This window comes from Thamnophis sirtalis, unplaced genomic scaffold (assembly GCF_051295495.1).
Source record: "Thamnophis sirtalis isolate CommonGarterSnake01/CBP01778 unplaced genomic scaffold, rThaSir2_p1.2 scaffold_1, whole genome shotgun sequence".
NCBI classification, from domain to species: Eukaryota; Metazoa; Chordata; class Lepidosauria; order Squamata; family Natricidae; genus Thamnophis; species Thamnophis sirtalis.
Window position 1 is genome coordinate 166984026 of NW_028261381.1, and position 21717 is coordinate 167005742.

General features: G+C 39.7%; 3 protein-coding genes across 3 annotated transcripts in view; all 3 read right to left on the minus strand.

The window, feature by feature from the left end:
- Nucleotides 1–340: 340 nt before the first annotated feature.
- LOC106550828 (actin-like protein 9) lies at nt 341–2192 on the minus strand. The gene has a single exon (XM_087702283.1). The coding sequence runs from the start codon at nt 2169–2171 to the stop codon at nt 852–854; it is 1320 nt and encodes a 439-aa protein (XP_087558409.1). The 5' UTR covers nt 2172–2192; the 3' UTR covers nt 341–851.
- Nucleotides 2193–9576: 7384 nt separating this feature from the next.
- Nucleotides 9577–10920, minus strand: LOC106550827 (actin-like protein 9). The gene has a single exon (XM_014068809.2). The coding sequence runs from the start codon at nt 10918–10920 to the stop codon at nt 9577–9579; it is 1344 nt and encodes a 447-aa protein (XP_013924284.2).
- A 6811-nt stretch (nt 10921–17731) lies between these two features.
- LOC106543001 (uncharacterized) overlaps nt 17732–21717 on the minus strand; it is a 100531-nt gene continuing 96545 nt past the window's right edge. Inside the window, exons 57-58 of the mRNA XM_087704937.1 lie at nt 21378–21532; nt 17732–18695 (exon numbers count right to left, since the gene is read on the minus strand). Coding sequence (XP_087561063.1) covers nt 18577–18695; nt 21378–21532 — 274 coding nt within the window. The 3' untranslated portion in view covers nt 17732–18576. The remainder of the gene's footprint in view (nt 18696–21377; nt 21533–21717) is intronic.

Below are 21717 nucleotides of genomic sequence, written 5' to 3' on the forward strand. Positions count from 1 at the left end.
AAGCCTTAAAACCTGGTCATGCCAACTGCCATGGAGTCCTGAAGCTGCTGGCTGGAGGTGGTTGATGCACTAACAGAGAAAGTATCCCCACCTCTCTGCTCCAAATCTGTGTTTTTTTAAAGTGTATGTTAATTTTTTGTAGTTTTAATCTGGTTTTATATTTATAATTGTTCGAATGTTTATATATTTTATCTCACTGTAAGGTAAGCTGCTCAGGGTCACCCCAAACCACTAGGTGGGTAAGCAAATAAATAATGATAAATAAAATAAATTTTGAACTTGCATACAGAAGATGGTTACAAAATCTAAATACTTTTATTTTTTTTAAAAAATCAAAAATCTCTGATTTTTCTACAACAGAAGCTTTTTTAAAAAAAATAATAAAAAAGCAGCATTTACATTTTGTACCCAGTCTCTTTATTCTACGTAGAACAATGTAGACGAGATTTTATGAGTAATTCACTTTGAAAACATAGGGTTAACATCTCATCTTGCAGGGATCCATCCACAATATTAATCTAGGCTAGAAAGACAGTATGTTCTGCATTTCTTTTTGTTGTATCCTTTTCTTCATGGAGATTTTTGCTGCCCACATCTCATAGCTCTGTAAAACAAGGCATTTTAAGTACTGTTCAAGGAGCTTCCATTTTACGTCTGCTCTTTGTTAGTTTCCTCTATTAAGGTGGTCTTGGTTTTTGCATGATACGTCCACACAGCTGGCATCTGACAGGTCATGCTGAATCTCTCAACAATAAATGCAAACCACATTTCAAGCCTATGCACAGAGATTTATTATGAGTTGCTTCCCAGCCATTTCAGCCCTAGCTATCCTGGGCTTCATTGGGGTCATCTCAATAGCACTTCCTATGGACAATGTATGGTCCACTCTCATGGTATTGTTCCTTTCTGACCCAACATGGTTGAAAATTTTTCAAGGAAGCTAGTATGGAACCCCCTGTCCAGACGGAAAAGTGCCTCAGTGGAATAGCTGTGACTTTGACTTTTGTATTTGTCTGCAAGTGGGACATTACATCGTGGGTAAATCTCCTTTCAAATCCTTCAAAAAGTGATGACCCTCCACATAATATTATGTTTTCATACATTCCCTTCCTGGATTGTTCAGGGACTTTCTTTAAGCTTTTTTGGGCCATGCCATGGATTCCTACAAGTGTAAGTCCAGGCATTTGAGGAGGACTGAACAACATTTCTGGACACTGAAATCTCTCCTTTCCCAAAGTGATTACTTGGCCATCTGGTAACTGGTAGTCCACCATGTACTCTCTCTTTGGACGATTCCACTCACTCTCAAAATCAAGTGCAACGTAACAGCATTTATGTTTGATATCTTCAATAACATCCAACATTCTTTCATCAAAGTAATGCCCCATGTCTTTGAGGAGATCCATCAAAAAAGATGTCATATTGGCTCCAGCAATCTCCATCCTTTCTATAGCATGTGGCAAATTGTATCCTTCATGGACTGGCACTGAGTGTGTCATAGCATGGCCTGTATCTACCACTAATCCACTAATTTTTCCATGAGCATACACTGATAGTACAGACTGATATGCCACATACATTCCAGGAGAATTGAGAGACTCAAAGACAACCTCCACCAATTTTTCCCGGTTCGTAGTTGGACAGAGAGGAGGATCAGACATCAAAAGGGCATGGTCTTCTGGAGCAGCTTTGAGGTCATGGTAGATCAGGTGCCTCCACAGTGCTTCAGCTGCTTCCCAGTCTGTGATTATGCCATGCCTTACTGGAAAAATAATATCGGTATCAGGTTCCAATCGAGCTTGATTTCCAATGAAAGTATCTGGTCTATCTCTTCTAGTCCGCATAGATTTTTCTGTAGGGTGTCCAACTAATGTCCCAATGATTGACTTGGGGGTCTGCTGACCTGCAAATCCAGCTTTACATGTCCCTGTACCAGTATCTATGACAATAGCTCCTGTCTTGACAACCGAACGCCCTCTTTCTGGAGCACTTGACCTTCCCATGGTAGCCCCTCGTTCTCTGGAAGGTGCTCGAGATCCAGATGGCTGGTCCAATGCATATCCTGTGGATGGGGTCCTTCTCCTTGAGTATCCTGGGCTCACTGGCCTTGACCCTGGGCTCTTTGATCGTATAGATCCAGGACTGCTTGTCCTGTGACTTTTGGGTAACATAGTAAATGTGTCTTAAGATACCTTCTCCAAGAACAAATAACGTTCTATAATACCTAAATGTCAAGGGGCTTCTGTTTGCTTTGGCTAAGGCGAATAGCACTGCCCAATAATGATCTCTTCCCTCCAACCATTGCTCGGGGGGAAAGTGCGTCAGCTCGTCCTGTCCATCTGGAAGCTTTGAAATGTTCCACAAGGGACAATGGCCAGAAGGAAAGAATCTTAGAATCTTAAGAACTCATAGAATGCCATGAGTCACCTAGATCAACTCTCCTTGAGTGACATAAATACATTCCAAATTGTCCCCAGGACTTCTTTGATAACCACAAAAAAGGAAAAAATACTTAGCTGAATCATGACAACTACAATAACTGTTCACAAAAGACAGGGCACTTGCTACTAGCATTTCCCCACTACGAATCTGAAGCTAAGGAATACGATGGCTGAATTTTCTGCTATGGTAGGATCATGGATCAGTTTTCAGTCATTTATTTCATTTTAAGAAGATTAGACAAATTCTACCTGTTGGCTATTCACCCATCCAATTCAGCATTCTGCATTACACAGTGATCAGCTAGATACATTCAAGAAGCTCAGAAGCATAGATGGAAGTCTTCCACGGTGCTTTCCTGCAGTTGGTATTTAAATGATATTCTTTATGATTGAGGAGGTAGTACTTAATCATGAAATCTAGGACCTAATGGTAATTTGATCTACCACACATTTGTCCAGTTCTGGTTTAAAGCCGTCACTACATGCAATAGTAACGAATTCAGCATCTAAATTATGCATTGCCATGTTTTCTATTTGATCAGTAGAGCATAATATTTGGGGGAAAGATCAAAAAGAGATTGGTTGATCCAATCAGTTAACTTTAGCCTCAAATAGATCCAATCATTCATAAATAAAACTATGTTGAAGTATCTCCATTCAGTCAATGTACATAGGAATATCCCAACCCAGTCTACCAAACTGTTTTGCTTATCTAGTCCAAGAGATGGAGAGAGAGAATGGTTAATAAAATCAAGTCTCATTGCCAAGACACGGCAGCGCTAGACACACTTAATCCTGGGTACAATGGTATGATTTAATTTTTTTACTACCTGTTCTGTAGGCGTGGTTTGGTGGGTGTGGCTTGGTGGGCATAGCTTGGCTTGATGGGCATGGCAGGGGAAGGATACTGTAAAATCTCCATCCCCTCCCCACTCCAGGGGAAGGTTACTGCACAATCCCCACTTCCTCCCAATCAGCTGGGACTCGGGAGGCAGAGAATAGATGGGGGCGGGGCCAGCCAAAGGTGGTATATACCGGTTCTTCAAACTACTCAAAATTTCTGCTGCAGGTTCTCAGAACTGGTCAGAGCCAAGGTGGCGCAGTGGTTAAATGCAGCACTGCAGGCTACTGCTAGATCAGCAGGTCAGCGGTTCAAATCTCACCGGCTCAGGGTTGACTCAGCCTTCCATCCTTCCGAGGTGGGTAAAATGAAGACCCAGATTGTTGGGGGCAATATGCTGACTCTCTGTAAACCGCTTAGAGAGGCCTGAAAGGCCTATGAAGCGGTATATAAGTCTACTGCTATTGCTATTGCTATTGCTGAATGCCACCTCTGCCAGGGTAGCTGCAGTGGCTAAGCCATGCCCATATTGCTAGTCTCTTGATGGAGAGGACCAGGCACTTCCTTAAAATGTACATACTCTGTATTCCTCAAAAAGGAGGTTCTGACCTACAGGATTTACTGTCCTGCTGGAATCATCATCAAGGAGATCCCCTTGATGTATACATGTGATTGTATGTTATGAAAATGGAAATAAAAATATGTTTATAAAAAAAAAAGAATTTGGAAAAAAAGGAGATCCATTTGGCATAGCAGGTAATTGCATTCTGAGTGGTGTGGAACCAGATCATTATGAAGTACCTTCTTTTACAGGTGCTAAATCAGGGTGTCAACCTGAATTTCTTTGAGGGCTGGATCTGCATTGTAGGTCTCCTCTGCAGGCTGGCAGGGGTGGGGGTGGGGAGATGGGATGGACACCTCCTGCAGCACCCTGCTGGCAAAAATGGGACATGCCTCTCAAAGCCCCTGAAGGACCTGTTTTCAGCCTCCCCGGCCTCCTGCAGTGCTGGGATTAATTTTTTTTTTACTACTAGTTCTTAAGTGTGGCTTGGTGGGCATGGCATGGCTTGGTAGGCATGGCTTGGTGCGTCTGGCAGGGGAAGGATACTGTAAAATATCCATTCCCACTGCACTCTAGGGGAAGGTTACTGCAAAATCCCCATTCCTTCCCAATCAGTTGGGACTCGGGAAGCAGAGAATAGATGGGGGGCGGGGCCAGTCAGAGGTGGTTCTCTGAACTACTCAAAATTTCTGCTACCAGTTCTCCAGAACTGGACAGAACCTGCTAAATAGCAATAGTTAGGCTTATATACCGCTTCATAGGGCTTTCAGCCCCCTCTAAGCGGTTTACAGAGTCAGCATATTGCCCCCAACAATCTGGGTCCTCATTTTACCCACCTCGGAAGGATGGAAGGCTGAGTCAACCTTGAGCCTGGTGGGATTTGAACAGCCAAACTGCTGAACTGCAGTGCTGAATTTAACCACTGCGCTACCTCGGCTAAATTCCACCTCTGCCACAAGGCCCCCACGTGGCCCATTTTCGGCTTCCCCAGCCTCCAGCAGCACTCTGCCAGCTAAAAACATGTGTAGTTTTTCTCTGTTTGATCATGATTTTCTACATTATACAGGGCCATCAGAGGAGCATCTGATGAAGGGGGATGAAGCAAGGTCACAACTTGTAAATAGTGTAGTGACTGAACACTTGTACCTAGAATAGAACTGGCCCTATGATTGCAACATTGCCTTTGAAATCTTGCATTATTGAACCAATTCCCACATGCTCTTGTGCCTTTATACACCTCTGAAATGACTCATTTTATCTTATCTAAGCAAAAAAAAATATCCAATCACTTTTTCAAAATAGAGACTCTGCTTTTGCTCTTGAATTATTTTCTTTTATCTCTATTTCTCTTGGCACCTTTTCTGGATCTACAGTATATCTTTTTTTAGAGGTAGTGATTAGAATGACCTCCAAATGAAGTTTCATCACAGCTTCATACACACTAGTATTCACAGTTGCATTCACAGCTGCAACTCTAGAAATTCATTTGACATCTCTGAACCGAACTGAACAGTCGCTTTAAGTTCACATGAACTATTTCTTAATTACAACAACCTGATCTAGAATGTGACTGAATGAGGAGGACATACAACCTTTTTGTAATTGTGGCTGTGAAACAACTGAGGGTGTGAAATTCCACTTGCTAAGAAGCCAGAGATCAAGTACAAACTTGATTTTCATTCTTATTCCTAGTTTATTTGTTCATTTATTTATTTACGTGCCTACCTATCTCCATCTCATGACTTGGACTGCCAATCTTTTTCCCAGTTCCAAAATCTATATTTAAATTCTCCGTAGACCACAGCTCATATACTTCATTTTTCTCTGTCCTGTCTTACCTTTGCCTTTATAATTATTTCTTCTCTGTTCTCCCATTATTATGCTTTCTCAATTTCATCCCAGATATTGTTTGAGTAATAATAATAACAATATTATAGTAGTGGTACTACTACCCATGTGGCACGTCTTATCTTGAAGAATAACCAAATTTCATTTTAGCTGGCAAGGCACAAGGAACCAATGTGAAATAGCAAGAGTTTACTGTAGTAACTACATATTTTGAGACTATTCCTAGCCATGAAAGCTCATTGGCCAGCTTTGGAGCCAATCACTGTCTCTTAGCCTACATCCATTCCAACCCTATTCCAAGAAAATTGGAGAAAGAAGCATTATATTCAAACCATGGAATATTAACACAACAGAACTTTTCTCTTTTCCAGGCTGGTGTGTGTGTGTGTGTGTGTGAGAGAGAGAAGTGGTTCGGACCGGTTCAGCCGAGTAGGTAGTAACTCGGCTGACCAAGCCCCTGAACTGGTTCTATCGGCGGTGCTATGGGCACCGCCATCTTGTTTTTTTACTTCTGCACATGCGCACGTAGCACGCATCAAGCATGCACACACCCAAAGCATGTCCCTGAGCAAACCAGTAGTAGAAGAAGACGGAACCCACTCCTGGAGTGTGTGTGTGTGTGCTATAGAAGAGGTTCCACAAATCTACAGTACCGTTCAGAACCAGTTCCAGCTCCCTCCCCCCACCTGTCTGCACATCATCAAGATTAAAAGCGAGAGGAGGAATTCTGGGAGTCCACAAGTCCACAAGTCTTAAAGCTGTCAAGTTTGAACACCCCTGGGTTTTTTTTCTAAAGGGTGAGGGGTGCAAGGGTCTTGTAACTTGACAGCTTTAAGACTTGCGTGCTTCAAATGCCAGAGTTTCTGAGCCAACATTTTGGTTGCTAAGCAAGAGCGTTGTTAAGTGACTTTCACCACATTTTACAAGTTGTCCATGCCCACCCAGTCACATGGCTGACAAGCCACTCCTACCCGGTCACATGGCCGGCAAGCCACTCCCACCCAAACACATGGCTGCCAAACCACTCCCACAAAGTAGACCACACCTACAGAAGATGTTCTAAAAAATTTGAAACCCACCACTGGTGTGTGTTTGTGTGTGTGTGTGTGTGTGTGTGTGTATTATGCCTTCAAGTCAGTCTTGACTCCTGGACTAGTCCTTGCAATTTTCTTGGCAAGGTTTTTTCAAAAGCAGTTTGCCATTGTCTTTTTCCTCAGACTGAGAGAATGACTAAAGTCATCCAACTAGCTTCACACTTAAGGCTGAGACAAACTCACAATTTCCACATTTCTAATTTGTTATCTTAACCATTACATCAATCTGACTCTCCTCAAATATGCTTAAAGAAGCACTATTTTGTCATCATAACAGAGAAATAAAGCCTGATACCAAATATATAGAATTATCCACGTTTTTATCGACTGTCAGCTACAAGGGTTGTCTGCAATAGATTCAGAACATGCCAGAGCAAGGATTGCTGAGTTTTGCATGTATTCAGTTATCAATATGTTTTAACTGTCCACACCATCAAACCTGCATTATTATTTTTGGGGGCAATTTTCTTTAACACACACATTGAATACAACTTTTCCCAATCTGTTTTCTTTTTTGTACATAACTTTCTTTAATATCCATAATTTTGCAAGTGGTGCTCCATAATATGCACTTTTCTCCCAAGATCCAAGATCTGAGGTGATGCAGTGGTTAGAGGGCAGTACTGCAGGATACTTCAGCTGACTGCTAGCTGCAGTCCAAATCTCACCCACTCAAGGTTGACTCAGCCTTCCATCCTTCTGAGGTGGGTAAAATGAGGACCCAGATTGTTGGGGGCAACATGCTGACTGTAAACCGCTTAGAGAGGGCTGTAAAAGCACTATGAAGCAATATATAAATCTAAGTGCTATTCCTATTGTTAAGGTATAGATCTTTCCCAAATATAAATTTTATATACAGGAGTGCACTGCATTCAAAATCCAGAAAAGTGCAAAAGTCACACAACAGTATTTTCTTCTAAAGATATTGTTTTCATTTAGACTCTGGACTCCTTCAAGCTTTCTAACTGACATTGCTTGCTCATTTGGAGAACTGAGTCATTTGTCTTTAGTCATATATATATTTAGATGACTAATTGCTTCCTGAGAAATACCAATATTAGTTTGTCACAACAACATCAGTAATTATATCTGTGGAATCTTAAAGGCAATGACTGAGTTGGTTAGTTTTGATGGTCAAGATGATCACTTTAGAATGGCAACATGGCTTCAACAGTGGTGGGATTCAGCCGGTTTGGTTCATGCAAACTAGTAGTTCAATTGCTGGCTGGCCCTCCCCTGCCCCGCCTGTTCCTGGAGTCTTCCCGTTTTGGCTCCCAGGTAAGTTCAGGGAGGCCTAATAAGCCCAAAATGGGGCGTGGGCAGGTGTGGCGCCTCCCCACCCCATGGTCCCTTTTTGCTCCCAGAAAGTTGCAGGAGGCCTGTCACACCCCCTGGCCATGCCCACCATGGCCGCACCCAACCAGCAGGTCATTAGGGCAGAGAACTGGTTGTTAAATTATTTGAATCCCACCACTGATTATAACCAACCCTACAAATGTATAGTCATGTCTCATAAGTGTATAGAGCTACAGTTCTGATATATATGTATGTATGTATGTATGTATGTATGTATGTATATATTATATTTATATGTTTATGTTTATGTTTATGTTTATGTTTATGTTTATGTTTATGTTTATGTTTATGTTTATATTTATATTTATATTTATATTTATATTTATATTTATATTTATATTTATATTTATATTTATATTTATATTTATATTTATATTTATATTTATATTTATATTTATATTTATATTTATATTTATATTTATATTTATATTATTTATATTTATATTATTTATATTTATATTATTTATATTTATATTTATATTTAGTGTCACAACCCCTGGTATGCCCCAATTATGGGAGGAAGCTAACTGCTTCCATTATCTGTCAATCGGCTCATCACAAGAGTCCATCATGACAGAAACCCAATATTTTTACTGTTGCCTTTGTTATATATGTGCTATATTTGTGCTGATAAATAAATAAAGGGAGACTAGTATAGATCTATTTCAAGCTATTTAGCTCTCATCAGCTAGCCATATCCTTACTGGGATTCGAACCTGTGCTATATCACATCTTAGGCAGACATCTTAGCCATTAAGCCACAGGTCCTCCTCCTTATCAGCTGAAGCCACGGAGGAAGGTATATATTTAGTGTCACAACCCCTGGTATGCCCCAATTATGGGAGGAAGCTAACTGCTTCCATTATCTCACAACCCCTGGTATGCCCCAATTATGGGAGGAAGCTAACTGCTTCCATTAACTGCTTCCATTATCCATATGATAATGGAAGCAGTTAGCTTCCTCCCATAATTGGGGCATACCAGGGGTTGTGACACTAAATATATACCTTCCTCCGTGGCTTCAGCTGATATGATTTTTACAACCCCTGGTAAGCCCCAATTATGGGAGGAAGCTAACCGCTTCCATCATCTGACCTTCGGCTCGTCACAAGAGTCCATCACGACAGAAACCCAATATTTTTACTGTTGCCTTTGTTATATTTTTTGTGTTTTTTTATTTGTCCCTTTATTTATTTATCAGCATCTATCTATCTATCTATCTATCTATCTATCTATCTATCTATCTATCTATCTATCTATCTATCTATATCTGGGTCCCTAGAGAGTTTGGAGCAAACAGGTATTAATTATGAGACCAGGTTTAAATCTGCTGCCAATAAATACAAGTCACATTTCAAATCTCAGCAAATTAACTGATTTATTATGGGACACCTCCTAGCCATTTTAATCTTAGTTACCTGGCTGGGCAACAACTCAGTAGCACTTCCTGTGCACAATATATGGTCCATACTCTTGGTATTGTTCCTTTGTGATCCAACATGATTGGAAGTTTTTCAAGGAAGCAAGAACTGAACCTCCAGTCCAGACAGAATAGTGCCTAATTGGAACAGCTGTGACTTTGATTTTTGTGCTAGTTTCCAAATTAGTCATGATATCTTGAGTAAATCTCCTTTCGAATCCTTCAAAAAGTGATGAACCTCCGCATAATATTATATTTTTATACATTCCTTTTTTGACTTGTTCAGGAACTTTCATTAAACTCTTTTGGGCCATGCCAGGGATGCCTAGGAGAGCAAGTCCAGGCATTTGTGATGGATTAAACAACATCTCAGGGCACTGGAATCTCTCCTTCCCCAAAGTAATTATTTGGCCATCTGGCAATTGGTATTGCACTGTATTGTCTTCCTCAAGACAGTTCCACTCAGTCTCAAAATCAAGTGCAACATAACAGCATTTTTGTTTGATATCTTCAATCACATCCAACATTTTTTCATCTAAGTAGTGTCCCGTGCTTTTGAGGAGATCCATCAAAAAAGATGTCACATTGGCTCCAGCAATGTCCATCTTTTCTATGGCATCTGGCAAATTGTACCCTTGATGGACTGGCACAATGTGTGTCACAGCATGGCCTGTATCTACTACCAACCCACTAATTTTTCCATGAGCATACACTGACAGTACCGACTGATATGCCACATACACTTTGGGGAAATTGAGGGACTCAAAAAGAACCTCCACCAATTTCTCTCTGTTTGTAGTTGGTGAAAGAGGTGGATCAGACATTAAAAGTGCATGGTCTTCAGGAGCAATCTTGAGTTCATGCTGGAAAATGTGCCACCACAATGTTTCTGCTGCTTCCCAGTCTGTGATTATGCCATGTCTTAATGGAAAAATTATATCAATATCAGGTTCCAATCGGGCTTGCTCTCCAATGAATGTGTCTGGTACATCACTTCCAATCTTCAGGAATTGTTCTATGGGCTGTCCAACTAATGCCCCAATAACTACCTGTGGGGTCTGATGACCTGCAAATCCAGCTTTACATGTCCCTGTGCCAGTATCTATGACAATTGCTCTTGTCTCGACAAAGGAACACTCTTTATGTGGAGAATGTGACCTGCTCCTGGTGGGCTCTTCGTTTTTTGATGATGTCCAAGACTGAGATATCTGGTCCAAAGCATATACTGGGGAAGAGGTCTCTTTACTTGCATGGCTCAGCCTCACTGATTTCTCCGCTGGACTTTTTGATCCTGAGAATCCCACGTTTGTTTCTTGCAAAGGCTCTGGAGTGGTTGGTCTAGAACCGCTGACTGACATTGTCAATAGAACTCAAATTACCTTCCACTAAATTACACTGTGATTTACAACATTTAAACCCCACCTTCTTTCTTCTACAGCATTAAAATGAAAGGCACTTCTTTCACTCAAGACACATAAAGGAGAACTATGACATCACCTTAGAATTTTCATCAGATGTTTCAGCTAGCCAAGTGTGACAGTATTGTTAACTCCTTATCTCTATGAAGACTTGAGAATGTTGGATAGGAAATGATGGATAATGAGCTACACTACAATTTGGAAAATGTATATGTGCAGGTAATGTCATGAATGACTTCATACAACATGGAAAATCACCCAATTCCATTTTTGCTCAATTTTGTTCAAATGGAACAGTGTGAATCCAGAAAACTGTATGAGACAATCAGAGTAGAATAGAATAGAACAACAGAGTTGGAAGGGACCTTGGAGGTCTTCTAGTCCAACCCCCTGCTTAGGCAGAAAACCCTACACTACTTCAGACCAATGGTTATCCAACATCTTCTTTAAAAATTCCAGTGTCTGACTCGGAAACAGAATTAGTTAAAGACTGTATGATAAAGTGGGCTCAAAAGTTTGAAGAACCAATAATGTTGGCCACATGGGAAAGATTTGGGTAAGAAATGTAAAATTTACACAAGCCCAAAATTTGAGAGAAAACTTCTATAAGATATTTTATAGATGGCATTTAGATCCTAAAAATTGGCTTCTATGTATCTGAATTTACAACCTAAATGCTGGAGATGTGATTGTGTGGATGCTACATATTTTCACATATGGTGGACTTGCAAAAAAGTTAAAGCATTTTGGATAAAAATATGGTGGATTATGCAAAATGTTCTTAAAAAAGGATAAAGTTTACCCCTCAGTTATTTTTGTTAGGTATAATTACTGATTGTACAGTTATAGAGATTAATTTGTTTTTGCATTTAATAACTGCAGCTAGATTGTTGGTGGCGCAATACTGGAAGAAGGAAGATTTGCCTACTATTCAAGAATGGACATTGAATCTAGCTGAGATGGCTAAAATATCTGCATATCTTAAGGACCATTCAAATGAGAGATATAAACTGGAGTGGAAAAGATGGATTGATTATACTCAAAATAAATATGGGACTAAGAAATTTCAGATAGCTTATGATTAAAGACCCGGAATGATATAAATTGTCTAGAGCTAGTCTAGCAAGGAGGAACTAAAGCTCAATTGAAATATGTTATTAACTATCTTTTTTTCTTTTTAAGTGTATTTTAGATTGTTTTTGTTAAAGATTTATACCCTGTATTGGTTCTGGGAAGTCGGGCGGGGGGGAGATTGGGGGAGGGAAGTAAATATTTGTAAAAGTTTGTTTTTCAAAATTCTCCTTAAAAAAAAATCCAATGTTGGAGCATTCACAACTTCTGGAGACAAGCTGTTCCACTGATTCATTGTTCTAACTGTCAAGAAATTTCTCTTTAGTTTTAGAGTGTTTCTCTCCTTCATTAGTTTCCACCAATTGCTTCTTGTCCTACCCTGAGGTGCTTTGGAGAATAGCTTGACTCCCTCTTCTTTGTGGCAACCCCTGAGATATTGGAATACTACCATGTCTCCCCTAGTTATTCTTTTCCTTAAACTAGATATATCCAGTTCCTTCCAAGATCAGTAAATTGAGGACCAGATTGTTAGGGGCAATATGCTGACATTGTAAACCAATCCAAGAGGGCTATAAAGCACTCTGGAGCAATATATAGCAATAGCACTTAGATTTATATATAACGCTTCGAAGTGCTTTTACAGCCCTCTCTAAGCAGTTTACCGAGTCAGCATAATTGCCCCCAACAATCTGGGTCCTCATTTTACCCACCTCGGAAGAATGGAAGGATGAGTCAACCTTGAACCTGGTGAGATTCGATCTGCCAAATTGCAGGCAGCCATCATTCAGCAGAAGTAGCCTGCAGTACTGTATTCTAACCACTGTGCCACCAACGCTTATAAGCTTAAGTGCTAGTGGTGCAGTGGTTAGAGTGCAGTACTACAGGGCTACTTCTACTGATCATCGGCTGCCAGCAGTTTGGCTGATCGAATCTCACCAGGGTCAAGGTTGACTCAGCCTTCCATTCTTCCGAGGTCGATAAATTGAGGACCCAGATTGTTGGGGGCAATATATGCTGACTCTTTAAACCATTTAGAGATGGCTATAAAGCACTATGAAGCGGTATATAAGTCTAAGTGCTATTACTAGTGCTATTGCTATTACTTTCAGTGAGACATTAACATAATCATTATTAAAATAGATTTTTATTCCACTGATCTGTATATGTTACTCAAGCTGATGAGCACACTTAGTAATCCTGGCCTCTTATTTTTTTCCCCACGACAACCACTCTATGAGTTGCGCCCAGCTGGCTCATATGCCTCAGAAAGGGCTAGATAACCACCGAAGCCCTTGTTTTCCCAAAATGTTTAACCCAGTCAGCCGTTCAAATCTGTACGCTGATAGTGCTAACAACATCCTGTGGTTATAGTGATCTTTTGTTATAAAGGACAGTCCTCTGTTTCAGATAGTCATCCTTTAGATTTATTTATTTATTTATTTTCTTGGTTTTGCTCTCGAATTTTCCTTTGTAAAGCAAAGTTAGAAACATAAATAATTTTTCCCCTTAATCCTTATGAACCTCTTTCAGATTTATCCTCCTCTCAGGTTTGTCCTTTATTTTGTTTCAAGAAAATATGGTCTGTATAACTAAAGGTGGTTCTCGACATATGACCACAATTCAGCCCAAAATTTCTGTGGCTAAGAGAGTTGTTGCCCCATGTTATGACATCTCTTCCACAGTTGGTAAGTGAATCACTGCTGTTGTTAAGTTAGGAAAACGGTTGTTTTACTAACTTAACAACTACAAAGTTATTAGGGAATCTGGCTTCCCTATTGACTTTGCTTGTCAGAAGGTCACAAAAGGTGATCCTAGGACACGGCAACCGTCATAAATACATGCCAGTTGCCAAGCATTTTAATTTTGATCATGTGACTGTGGGACAGTGACGTGCGGTGAGGTTTATGGCTGGTGAGGCAGCAATTTTTTTAGACTTGTGGACTTCAACTCCCAGAATTCCACAGCTAGGCATGCTCAGTTCCGATTTAAAGCGACAGCATTTGTTTTTCTCCTTTGCTAAATAAGTTTCCTTCTTTCTTTTTCTTTTTCTTCTCCCTTCCCCTCCTTCCCCCCTCTCTCCCTCCCTCTCCCCTCTCTCAAACACACACACACACACAAAGTTGGACCAGGAGGATGAAGTTTGAATTCCTCCCCCTCCCTCTGACCCACACATACCTTTTCCAGCTGTTTCAGAGAGGATTTCAACTCTGCTCTTGCCTGCCATCATGAAAAGAAAAAAAATGTAAAAGGAAAAAGGCGAGAGCTGAGGTCAGGCTGAGCTAGTTGCTGCCAGAGTCACTGTGGATGACTCTGCTTAACTGTTTAAAAAAGCCTCTAAAAAAGCACCCTCTACAGGAGGAGGCAGGAGAACGACATGCCTCACCTATGTCAGGAATTTTTAAGCTTTTAACCCTTGCTTAACTCTGCTCGAGTGATCATAAAAAGTCAGACTAAAAGAGGCACATTGTTCACCTGCCGCCTCCTGTAGAGGGCACTTTTTTAGAGGCTTTTTTAAACAGTTAAGCACTAAGCAGAGTCATCCATGGTGACTTTGGCAGCAACTAGCTCAGCCTGACCTTAGCTCTTGCCTTTTTCCTTTTACATCTTTTTTTTCTTTTCATGATGACAGTGGTGAGGCTCTGCCTCCCCTGCCTCCACTGACTGCACGTCCTTGCTGTGGGGATGCCACAAAGGTGTAAAAAAAAAACAATCATACGTTACTTATTTCAGTGCCATTGTAACTTTGAACGGTTACTAAACAAACTGTTATAAGTTGAGGACCACCTGTATGCTATAAAGTAGGCCCTGAGTGGGCTGTTTTGTGAGAGTGTGTCCCCACCTTCTTTCTCCAGGAAGCTCCATAGATAGACATGAGGCCGTAGGTAGGGAGGCAGCCAACCGTTTACATCACAAGCCAGCTTTTTGCACCCAAAGAAGGAGTCACGTGACCCAAGACAGCCAGTAGAAATAGAGAAGTGGGTTCTGTCAGGTTTTGGCGGGAAGACTTTGGTAAGAGGCTTGGCTGGAATCCTGAAAGTTGAAGGGGGCATTTACCTCAGACAAGGTTAGAAACGGAGGAGTTAGAATTTTTAGTTAGAATTGCATTTAAGGGTTGTTTTTCATGATTTGTCAAACTGTGCCTGTAGAAAGTTGTTTTATTTTAATATTTTAATTATAAAGTGCATTTATTTATTTACTTATTGATTGATTTCTGTTTTCTTTTGTATCAATTGTGGAATTGACTGGTAGCTTTCTATAATCAAATTGGCTGAGCTACAGACATCCAAAAATTTTTAGCTTCCCCTTCGGTATTTAGCCAGGGGTGAGAGAGTTTTGGAGGGAAGACTTTGGTGAGAGACTTGGCTGGAATCCTGAAAGGTGAAGGAAGCATTTACTTCAGAGAAGGTTAGAAATGGAAGAGTTAGAATTTTTAGTTAGAATTGCCTGAAAGGGTTATTATTTTTCATGTTCTTTCAAACTGTCATTGTGCCTGGAGGAAACTTATTTTATTTTAATATGTTTCACAAAGTTTATTTTATTTGTTTGTTTGTTACTGTATTTATTGTTTCAATCGTGGAATTGACAGATGGCATTCTATCATCTTAGGTTGGCTGAGCTATACATGTGCAAAATTTTTGTCTGGCTTCCCCTTCTGTATTTTGCTAGGGATGAGAGTTTTTCTTCGATCCTCTCCTAGTTCCCCAGAGAGATGGTGGGGAAGGGAGAAACCAGGGTGTAGGGAAACAGGGTGGCAGCAAGGAGACCTAATTTTTCGGTTGTTGTTCACCTATGAGCCTGGTTATTTCAGAAATTAAGTACCTTGGAAGTTGTGCCAAAGGTGCCTTTTCAAGAGGCAACTGGAACTTTCTGGTTTTTCTTTGAAGACATTTCGCTTCTCATCCAAGAAGCTTCTTCCATTCTAACTATCCCTCCTTCCATTTTCTCCTTCAAAATTGTTCCGTTCCCCACCATCCAGTCAGAGCTGAAGAAGCTTCTTGGATGGGAAGCGAAACGTCTTCAAAGAAAAACAAAGAAAGTCCAGTTCTGCCTCTTGAAAAAAGCACCTTTGGGACAACCATGATCTGGATGACTGAGAATCTCCATAGACATAACCTCAGAAGTTGGTTTGAACCTGAGAACATAGTTTCTCTTATTACACCAGCAGATGCTGAATTCTAGTCCTGCTTAGGTACAAAGCCAGCTTCGTGACATTGGGCCAGTCCTTCTCTCTCAGACCTAGGAAGAAGGGGGCAATGGTAAATCACTTTTGGAAATGATACTACGAAAAATGCAGGGAGCGGTTAAGGCAGTCACCAGGAGCCAAGGCTGACTTGAAGGCATACAGGTGTAGGGTTTACTGCCTAAGCAGGGGGTTGGACTAGAAGATCTCCAAGGTCCCTTCCAACTCTGTTATTCTATTCTATTCTATTCTATTCTATTCTATTCTATTCCATTCCATTCCATTCCAATCCAATCCAATCCAATCTAATCTATACTGTCTTCATTTAGTAACCACACTTTTATTGGGACTGGCAACTTGATGGTTAACAAAGCGATTGCTAAACAAAACCATGACTGTCCTTATGATCTTACTTTAGCTTTCCTTTGCTTTACAGTCCTGCAAAAGTCATACAGGCAAGGATTTGTTGTAAAGTTATTTTTTTCATCACTGTCATAACAAACAACACTAAAAGAGGCAGTCGCTAAATGAGGATTCTCTGTGCAAGCACACAGAAACGTTCAATTGCTATTCCTTGAGAAATGTGGAAGCCTTTCAGTTTAAATAAATCCAAATAACTCAATGCTGAAAAGACCAGCAGTATTTTGCATGCCAAAGCAATTAGACATAGTCCCGCCCTGCCCCGTCCCCCGGTGCCATTGCTCTTCTGAACACCTAATTCTTAAAGTACTGTGTAATGTCTATTTATATTTATCCATGTAGTATTATCACTTAGCCTTCTTATTATCTTCTTTACTCCCCCCTTTTATTGGTATGATGATGATTCTGTTGCTTTGTATGTGAATTGAGGGATTCTGTACCAAAGGTTAATTCCTTGTGTGTCAAATCACACTTAGCCAACTAAAGTTCAATAAAGTAAGGATGAGGATAGGAAGCTCTATATTTACTTCTTTTTACACACCCACGAAGTTTTCATGGTATCATTTATTGAGAATGCAAATTGTTTACTAGGCTAAAATAGGGGAATCCAGCCTTTATCTTTGCATGTTATATGACTCAGCTGTTGTGTTCCAAATATTTAAAATGGAAATGAGATTTTATGCATGCATATTTTGCAGTGTTATAGATAAACAGAATCATGAAGGGAATTTTATAACTGTACTGAAGCATATAACATAAGGACAGAACCCCCCCGCCCCCAATTGCATTTGGTCTACTAAACTGAAATCTATCTCAATAAGTAAATCTATTAATTTACCTGTATATAAAACACAAAAAACAGACCTTTTGGTGAAAGAGTGAATGATCACTGTGTAAAGAAGCACAGTAAGTTGGATATTTAAACAGATTTCACATATTCATTACTGGCTGCTAATTTATTTATTTATTGTTTATAATTGGCTAGTATTGTGAATGAATGAGAGGCAAAAAAATACTATAATTATATCCCCACATAAGGTACTTTGCTACTAAAAAAAAACTGAAAAGAGAAAGATAAGTTTGGTATGTACGTAAATACTTTATCATTTTGGGATGGTGGCAACTAAATTTTAACTATATAATGTATAACCACAAAATTAATGCAGAAAGAATTATGCCATTTCTGACTAAAGCTGATTTCTTCATATTTACATTTTTCTTGTACACAATATTCTAAGATTTGTGTTCATAGTCATATATGCCACAATTGTCTTTAAAACGTTATTTTACATTCTTGATAGAAGTTTAGGTTTCACTTTGTTTTTCATTTTCTTGCTCATGTTTATTGATTTGTAAGAAATCAGGAATATTTGAAATATCTAAAAAAGGATTGAAAATCATCTCTACCCAAGATACATTATTTTGAAAACATATATTATTACAGTGCAGTGTAGTACAGTGCAGTATGACATAATTGCAGTGCAAATAAAAATACTGTAAGTCTTCCATTTCAACAACTTAATTGTCTTTGAAAGATAAAAATTAATGCTTGTTTACTGAGCAAAATAATACAGTATACATTTTTTAAAAATGTGCAATAGAGTTCATTGATGCTTTGCAGTCTCAAAAGAATGCAAATTGTTTAATACTGATCCATGCTGCTGGCAGAATCTCTATTTTTGGCACATAAATAACCTAATCTTTAGTTTTTATAGATGTTTAAAAAGATACTCCAAGTTTTACAATACATAATAAATAAATATGACAGGGCACCCCATCAATTTATCAACCTGGCAGTCTTCCACAGAATATGCAGTATCTTTTCTTCATCAAGACATTCATTCCAGCTATAGTAAACACAATTTTTGTTGCACAATATGTGCAAGATGAAACGCTGCAAAAAGGGTCTTTTTGCAGGGAAGGAGTCAAGTTTCCAAAATCCATATCACTATGATTTTTGCATGTCCATGCGTGGGAATTAGAGGCCAAAAATGTTCCTTCAGATCTGGTATTTGCCTGCTCTCCTCTTCACCCACACAGCAGTCTGATTAAAGACAGAAATAAATACATTTTATGCCCATACAAGGGGAGTGCCTTCCTTCTTTTGTCCATTTCCTCTCTCATGATGGACATTCCTTCAGGAGCTAACGGCCTCAATTCCACCTGACTTTGTCAAAGGGACAAACAAAGCAAAAGACCCCTTCCATTGGCTCCATTAACTGCTTTTAGGGTCCAAGAATTGCCTCCATTAACATCCTAGGAGGTCTCAAGGAAACTATTTCATCACATTCCCATCCACTATTATTAAAATTCTTCTGAGAAAACATACACACTCTTCAGGTATATATTGGAAGAGTGCTGAGGATTCCTTACATCAGAGACTCATCATTAGCCCTCTACTTTGAAGCATAGTGCATACATACCAAGACACACAGAAGAAAGAAAAAGATAGAACCCAGTAAGACGGAGAAGCATATGAGGATGATGGCCCAATAAGGAAGCTCTGGAAATAAGAAATAATACAAATATATAAATTTAACGATGAAATTTACACCTTGCCCATTTCCACAAGCCATGTGCATGTGTATCAGAGGTGGAATTCAGCAGGTTCTGACTAGTTCTGGAGAACCGGTAGAGGAAATTTTGAGTAGTTCAGAGAACCGGTAAATACCACCTCTGACTGGCCCCGCCCCCATCTATTCTCTGTCTCCCGTGTCCCAGCTGATCAGGAGGAAATGGGGATTTTGCAGTATCCTTCCCCTAAGAGTGCGGAGGGAATGGGGATTTTGCTGTAACCTTCCCCTGGAGTGGGAAGGGAATGGAGATTTTACAGTATTCTTCCCTGACACGCCTACCAAGCCATGCCATGCCCACCACGCCACGCTAGACTCACAGAAGTGGTAGTAAAAAAATTTGAATCCCACCACTGATGTGTATGTGTGCTTTGGATAGATTATGCTGATTCTATTTCAGTTTATAGCATCTTCTGTAGGGATTGATACAATAACAATTCTACATTTCTTTAGTTCAACGCAGAGGGGCTGGGCCCTGGGGTACTGAAATCTAAAGCAAAAATATTTTGGGATAAAAGATCCTAATTACCTTGTTTGGATGGCCCTGTTGCCATGGCTGAAGGATATTCTGGAAAAGAATCAAAGAGAAGGAAGGATTCCATTAAATATGGAAGGGGCAAAAGAAATGGGGTGGGTGGGTTAGCGGTTACTGTTTTAGTATTTGTTTCAAGAATTTTCAATAGAAAAAGGAGTGCACAAATGGAACTAACAGTTCTTTTCTTGTAAATTTAATAATCACTCAGTCAAGGCAATTCTAAATAGTATACAAAAGCTAACAACAATGCAATAATAATAATATACATTAATATTTAATAAAAACTATATAATTTTAAAATACAGGTTAATATAACCCTCCTATGTTTTAGGAAATACTTTTCTCTTTAGATTGGTATAGAAGGGTGTTTTTTAATATAAACATGGGATCTGTGGCATAGGGGTGGGTTCTGGCTGGCACTACTGATGGTTCGTGCCTGATGAGTGCATGCACGGACATGTACAGTACAATTAAAATTGTTCTGTGCATGCACAGAACTGAAAAATAAGATGGCGGCGCTGATGGCGCCAACTGGGGAACCGGATTGGCCGAACTGATCCGAACCGGTAGGAAACCACCACTGCTGTGGCACCTATTTTTATAATTACTAGCTGATAACCCGGCGTTGTCCAGGTATTTATTTATAAGGAGAAAATATCCGGACCAAATGTAATTTCTAATGTTGGATTTTCCCCTTTAACAGACGGAGCCCCCTTGTAGAGTACTGTAAAGCTATTACCATGGCAACTTCACTGAGCTGTACAGTAGAATCCATTTTACGGCAGTACAGTAGAAGCTATTTTAAGGCACAATACACTATTTCTTAATAGAACACACATACTGAGGGGTGTTAGGGGTGTCTTATCCCCACCGTATTTGTTTCCAGGGAGTAAGTCATCTGTGTACCAAGTTTGGTTGAAATTGCTCAAGGCATTCCAGAGTTATGCTGGAGCATACACACACACAGGCATTTATATATATTATTCTATATGTATCTAGGGTTGTTTTTGTTAATTGTTCACTGTTACTGCCTAAAGCCTTTGGGACAAAATAATATAAAAGATATAGTAAACAAACAAACATTCCACACATAGTGGGGGTCCTCTCACTCCAAGTCCAAAATACTTGTAGCAAAGTTGTTATAAGCTTCTGAAAGTATAGTATTGCCTTTATTGTCATTGTACAAAATAAATACAATGAAAAGACCCTAAGAGTATTAAAAATCTGAACTGCCTGAGCACACTCACATTTGCGAACCAGTAAGGAAGGTAAGTGAATACCACCCCTGCCTATAATCCCTTAATTTGGGCTAGAGTTGCAGTGACTAAATGGAGCTGGGCATTCACTGGCCAGATGCCCTTCCTGACACCAGGTGGAGTTTGCAGTGGATATTTTTTCTTTGTGCGCTAGGAGAGAAACATCTGCTACTACCTATGATTGACTTCTCAATATTCTGAATGGCAGGTGAGCATCTTCACCAGTAGGCCACCATGCCGGTGAGATCTATCTGTCTGTCTATCTGACATAAGTAACAGGAAAGGAGATATTATAGATTTCTTAAAGTTGTGAGCCCTCCATTAATGACCATTACCATTTTAGTTTATGCCAAAGTTTATACCTTCAATGGTGAAGCCCATGATTTGGAATCTGCTACCCAGCCACTGAGAGGTGGCATTCTGGGTCTCTTGTTGAAATACATTTTTGATGGTGTCTTTGCTAATAATCCCTGAAGGATGGAAGTAACACTTGCAATCAACTATGATGGAACCGATTCTAAAAAATATTGGGGGGGGGGGGTGTAGGAAGAGAGAAAAACATGAATTGACTTCAGACTAAAGCTAAGAAGCAAGATTAGCAGTAAAATGTTTTAATGTACAAAATCATTTCAAATTGTATTACTTGTAGATAAAGTCAGACATTTTCAGAGGGAACTTTCAAAATCATCTTGAGTTTTGATG

Bases quoted from the DNA above. Each gene is read 5' to 3' on its own strand.
- LOC106550828 (XM_087702283.1), bottom strand. From the start codon at position 2,171: ATGTTACCCAAAAGTCACAGGACAAGCAGTCCTGGATCTATACGATCA.
- LOC106550827 (XM_014068809.2), bottom strand. From the start codon at position 10,920: ATGTCAGTCAGCGGTTCTAGACCAACCACTCCAGAGCCTTTGCAAGAA.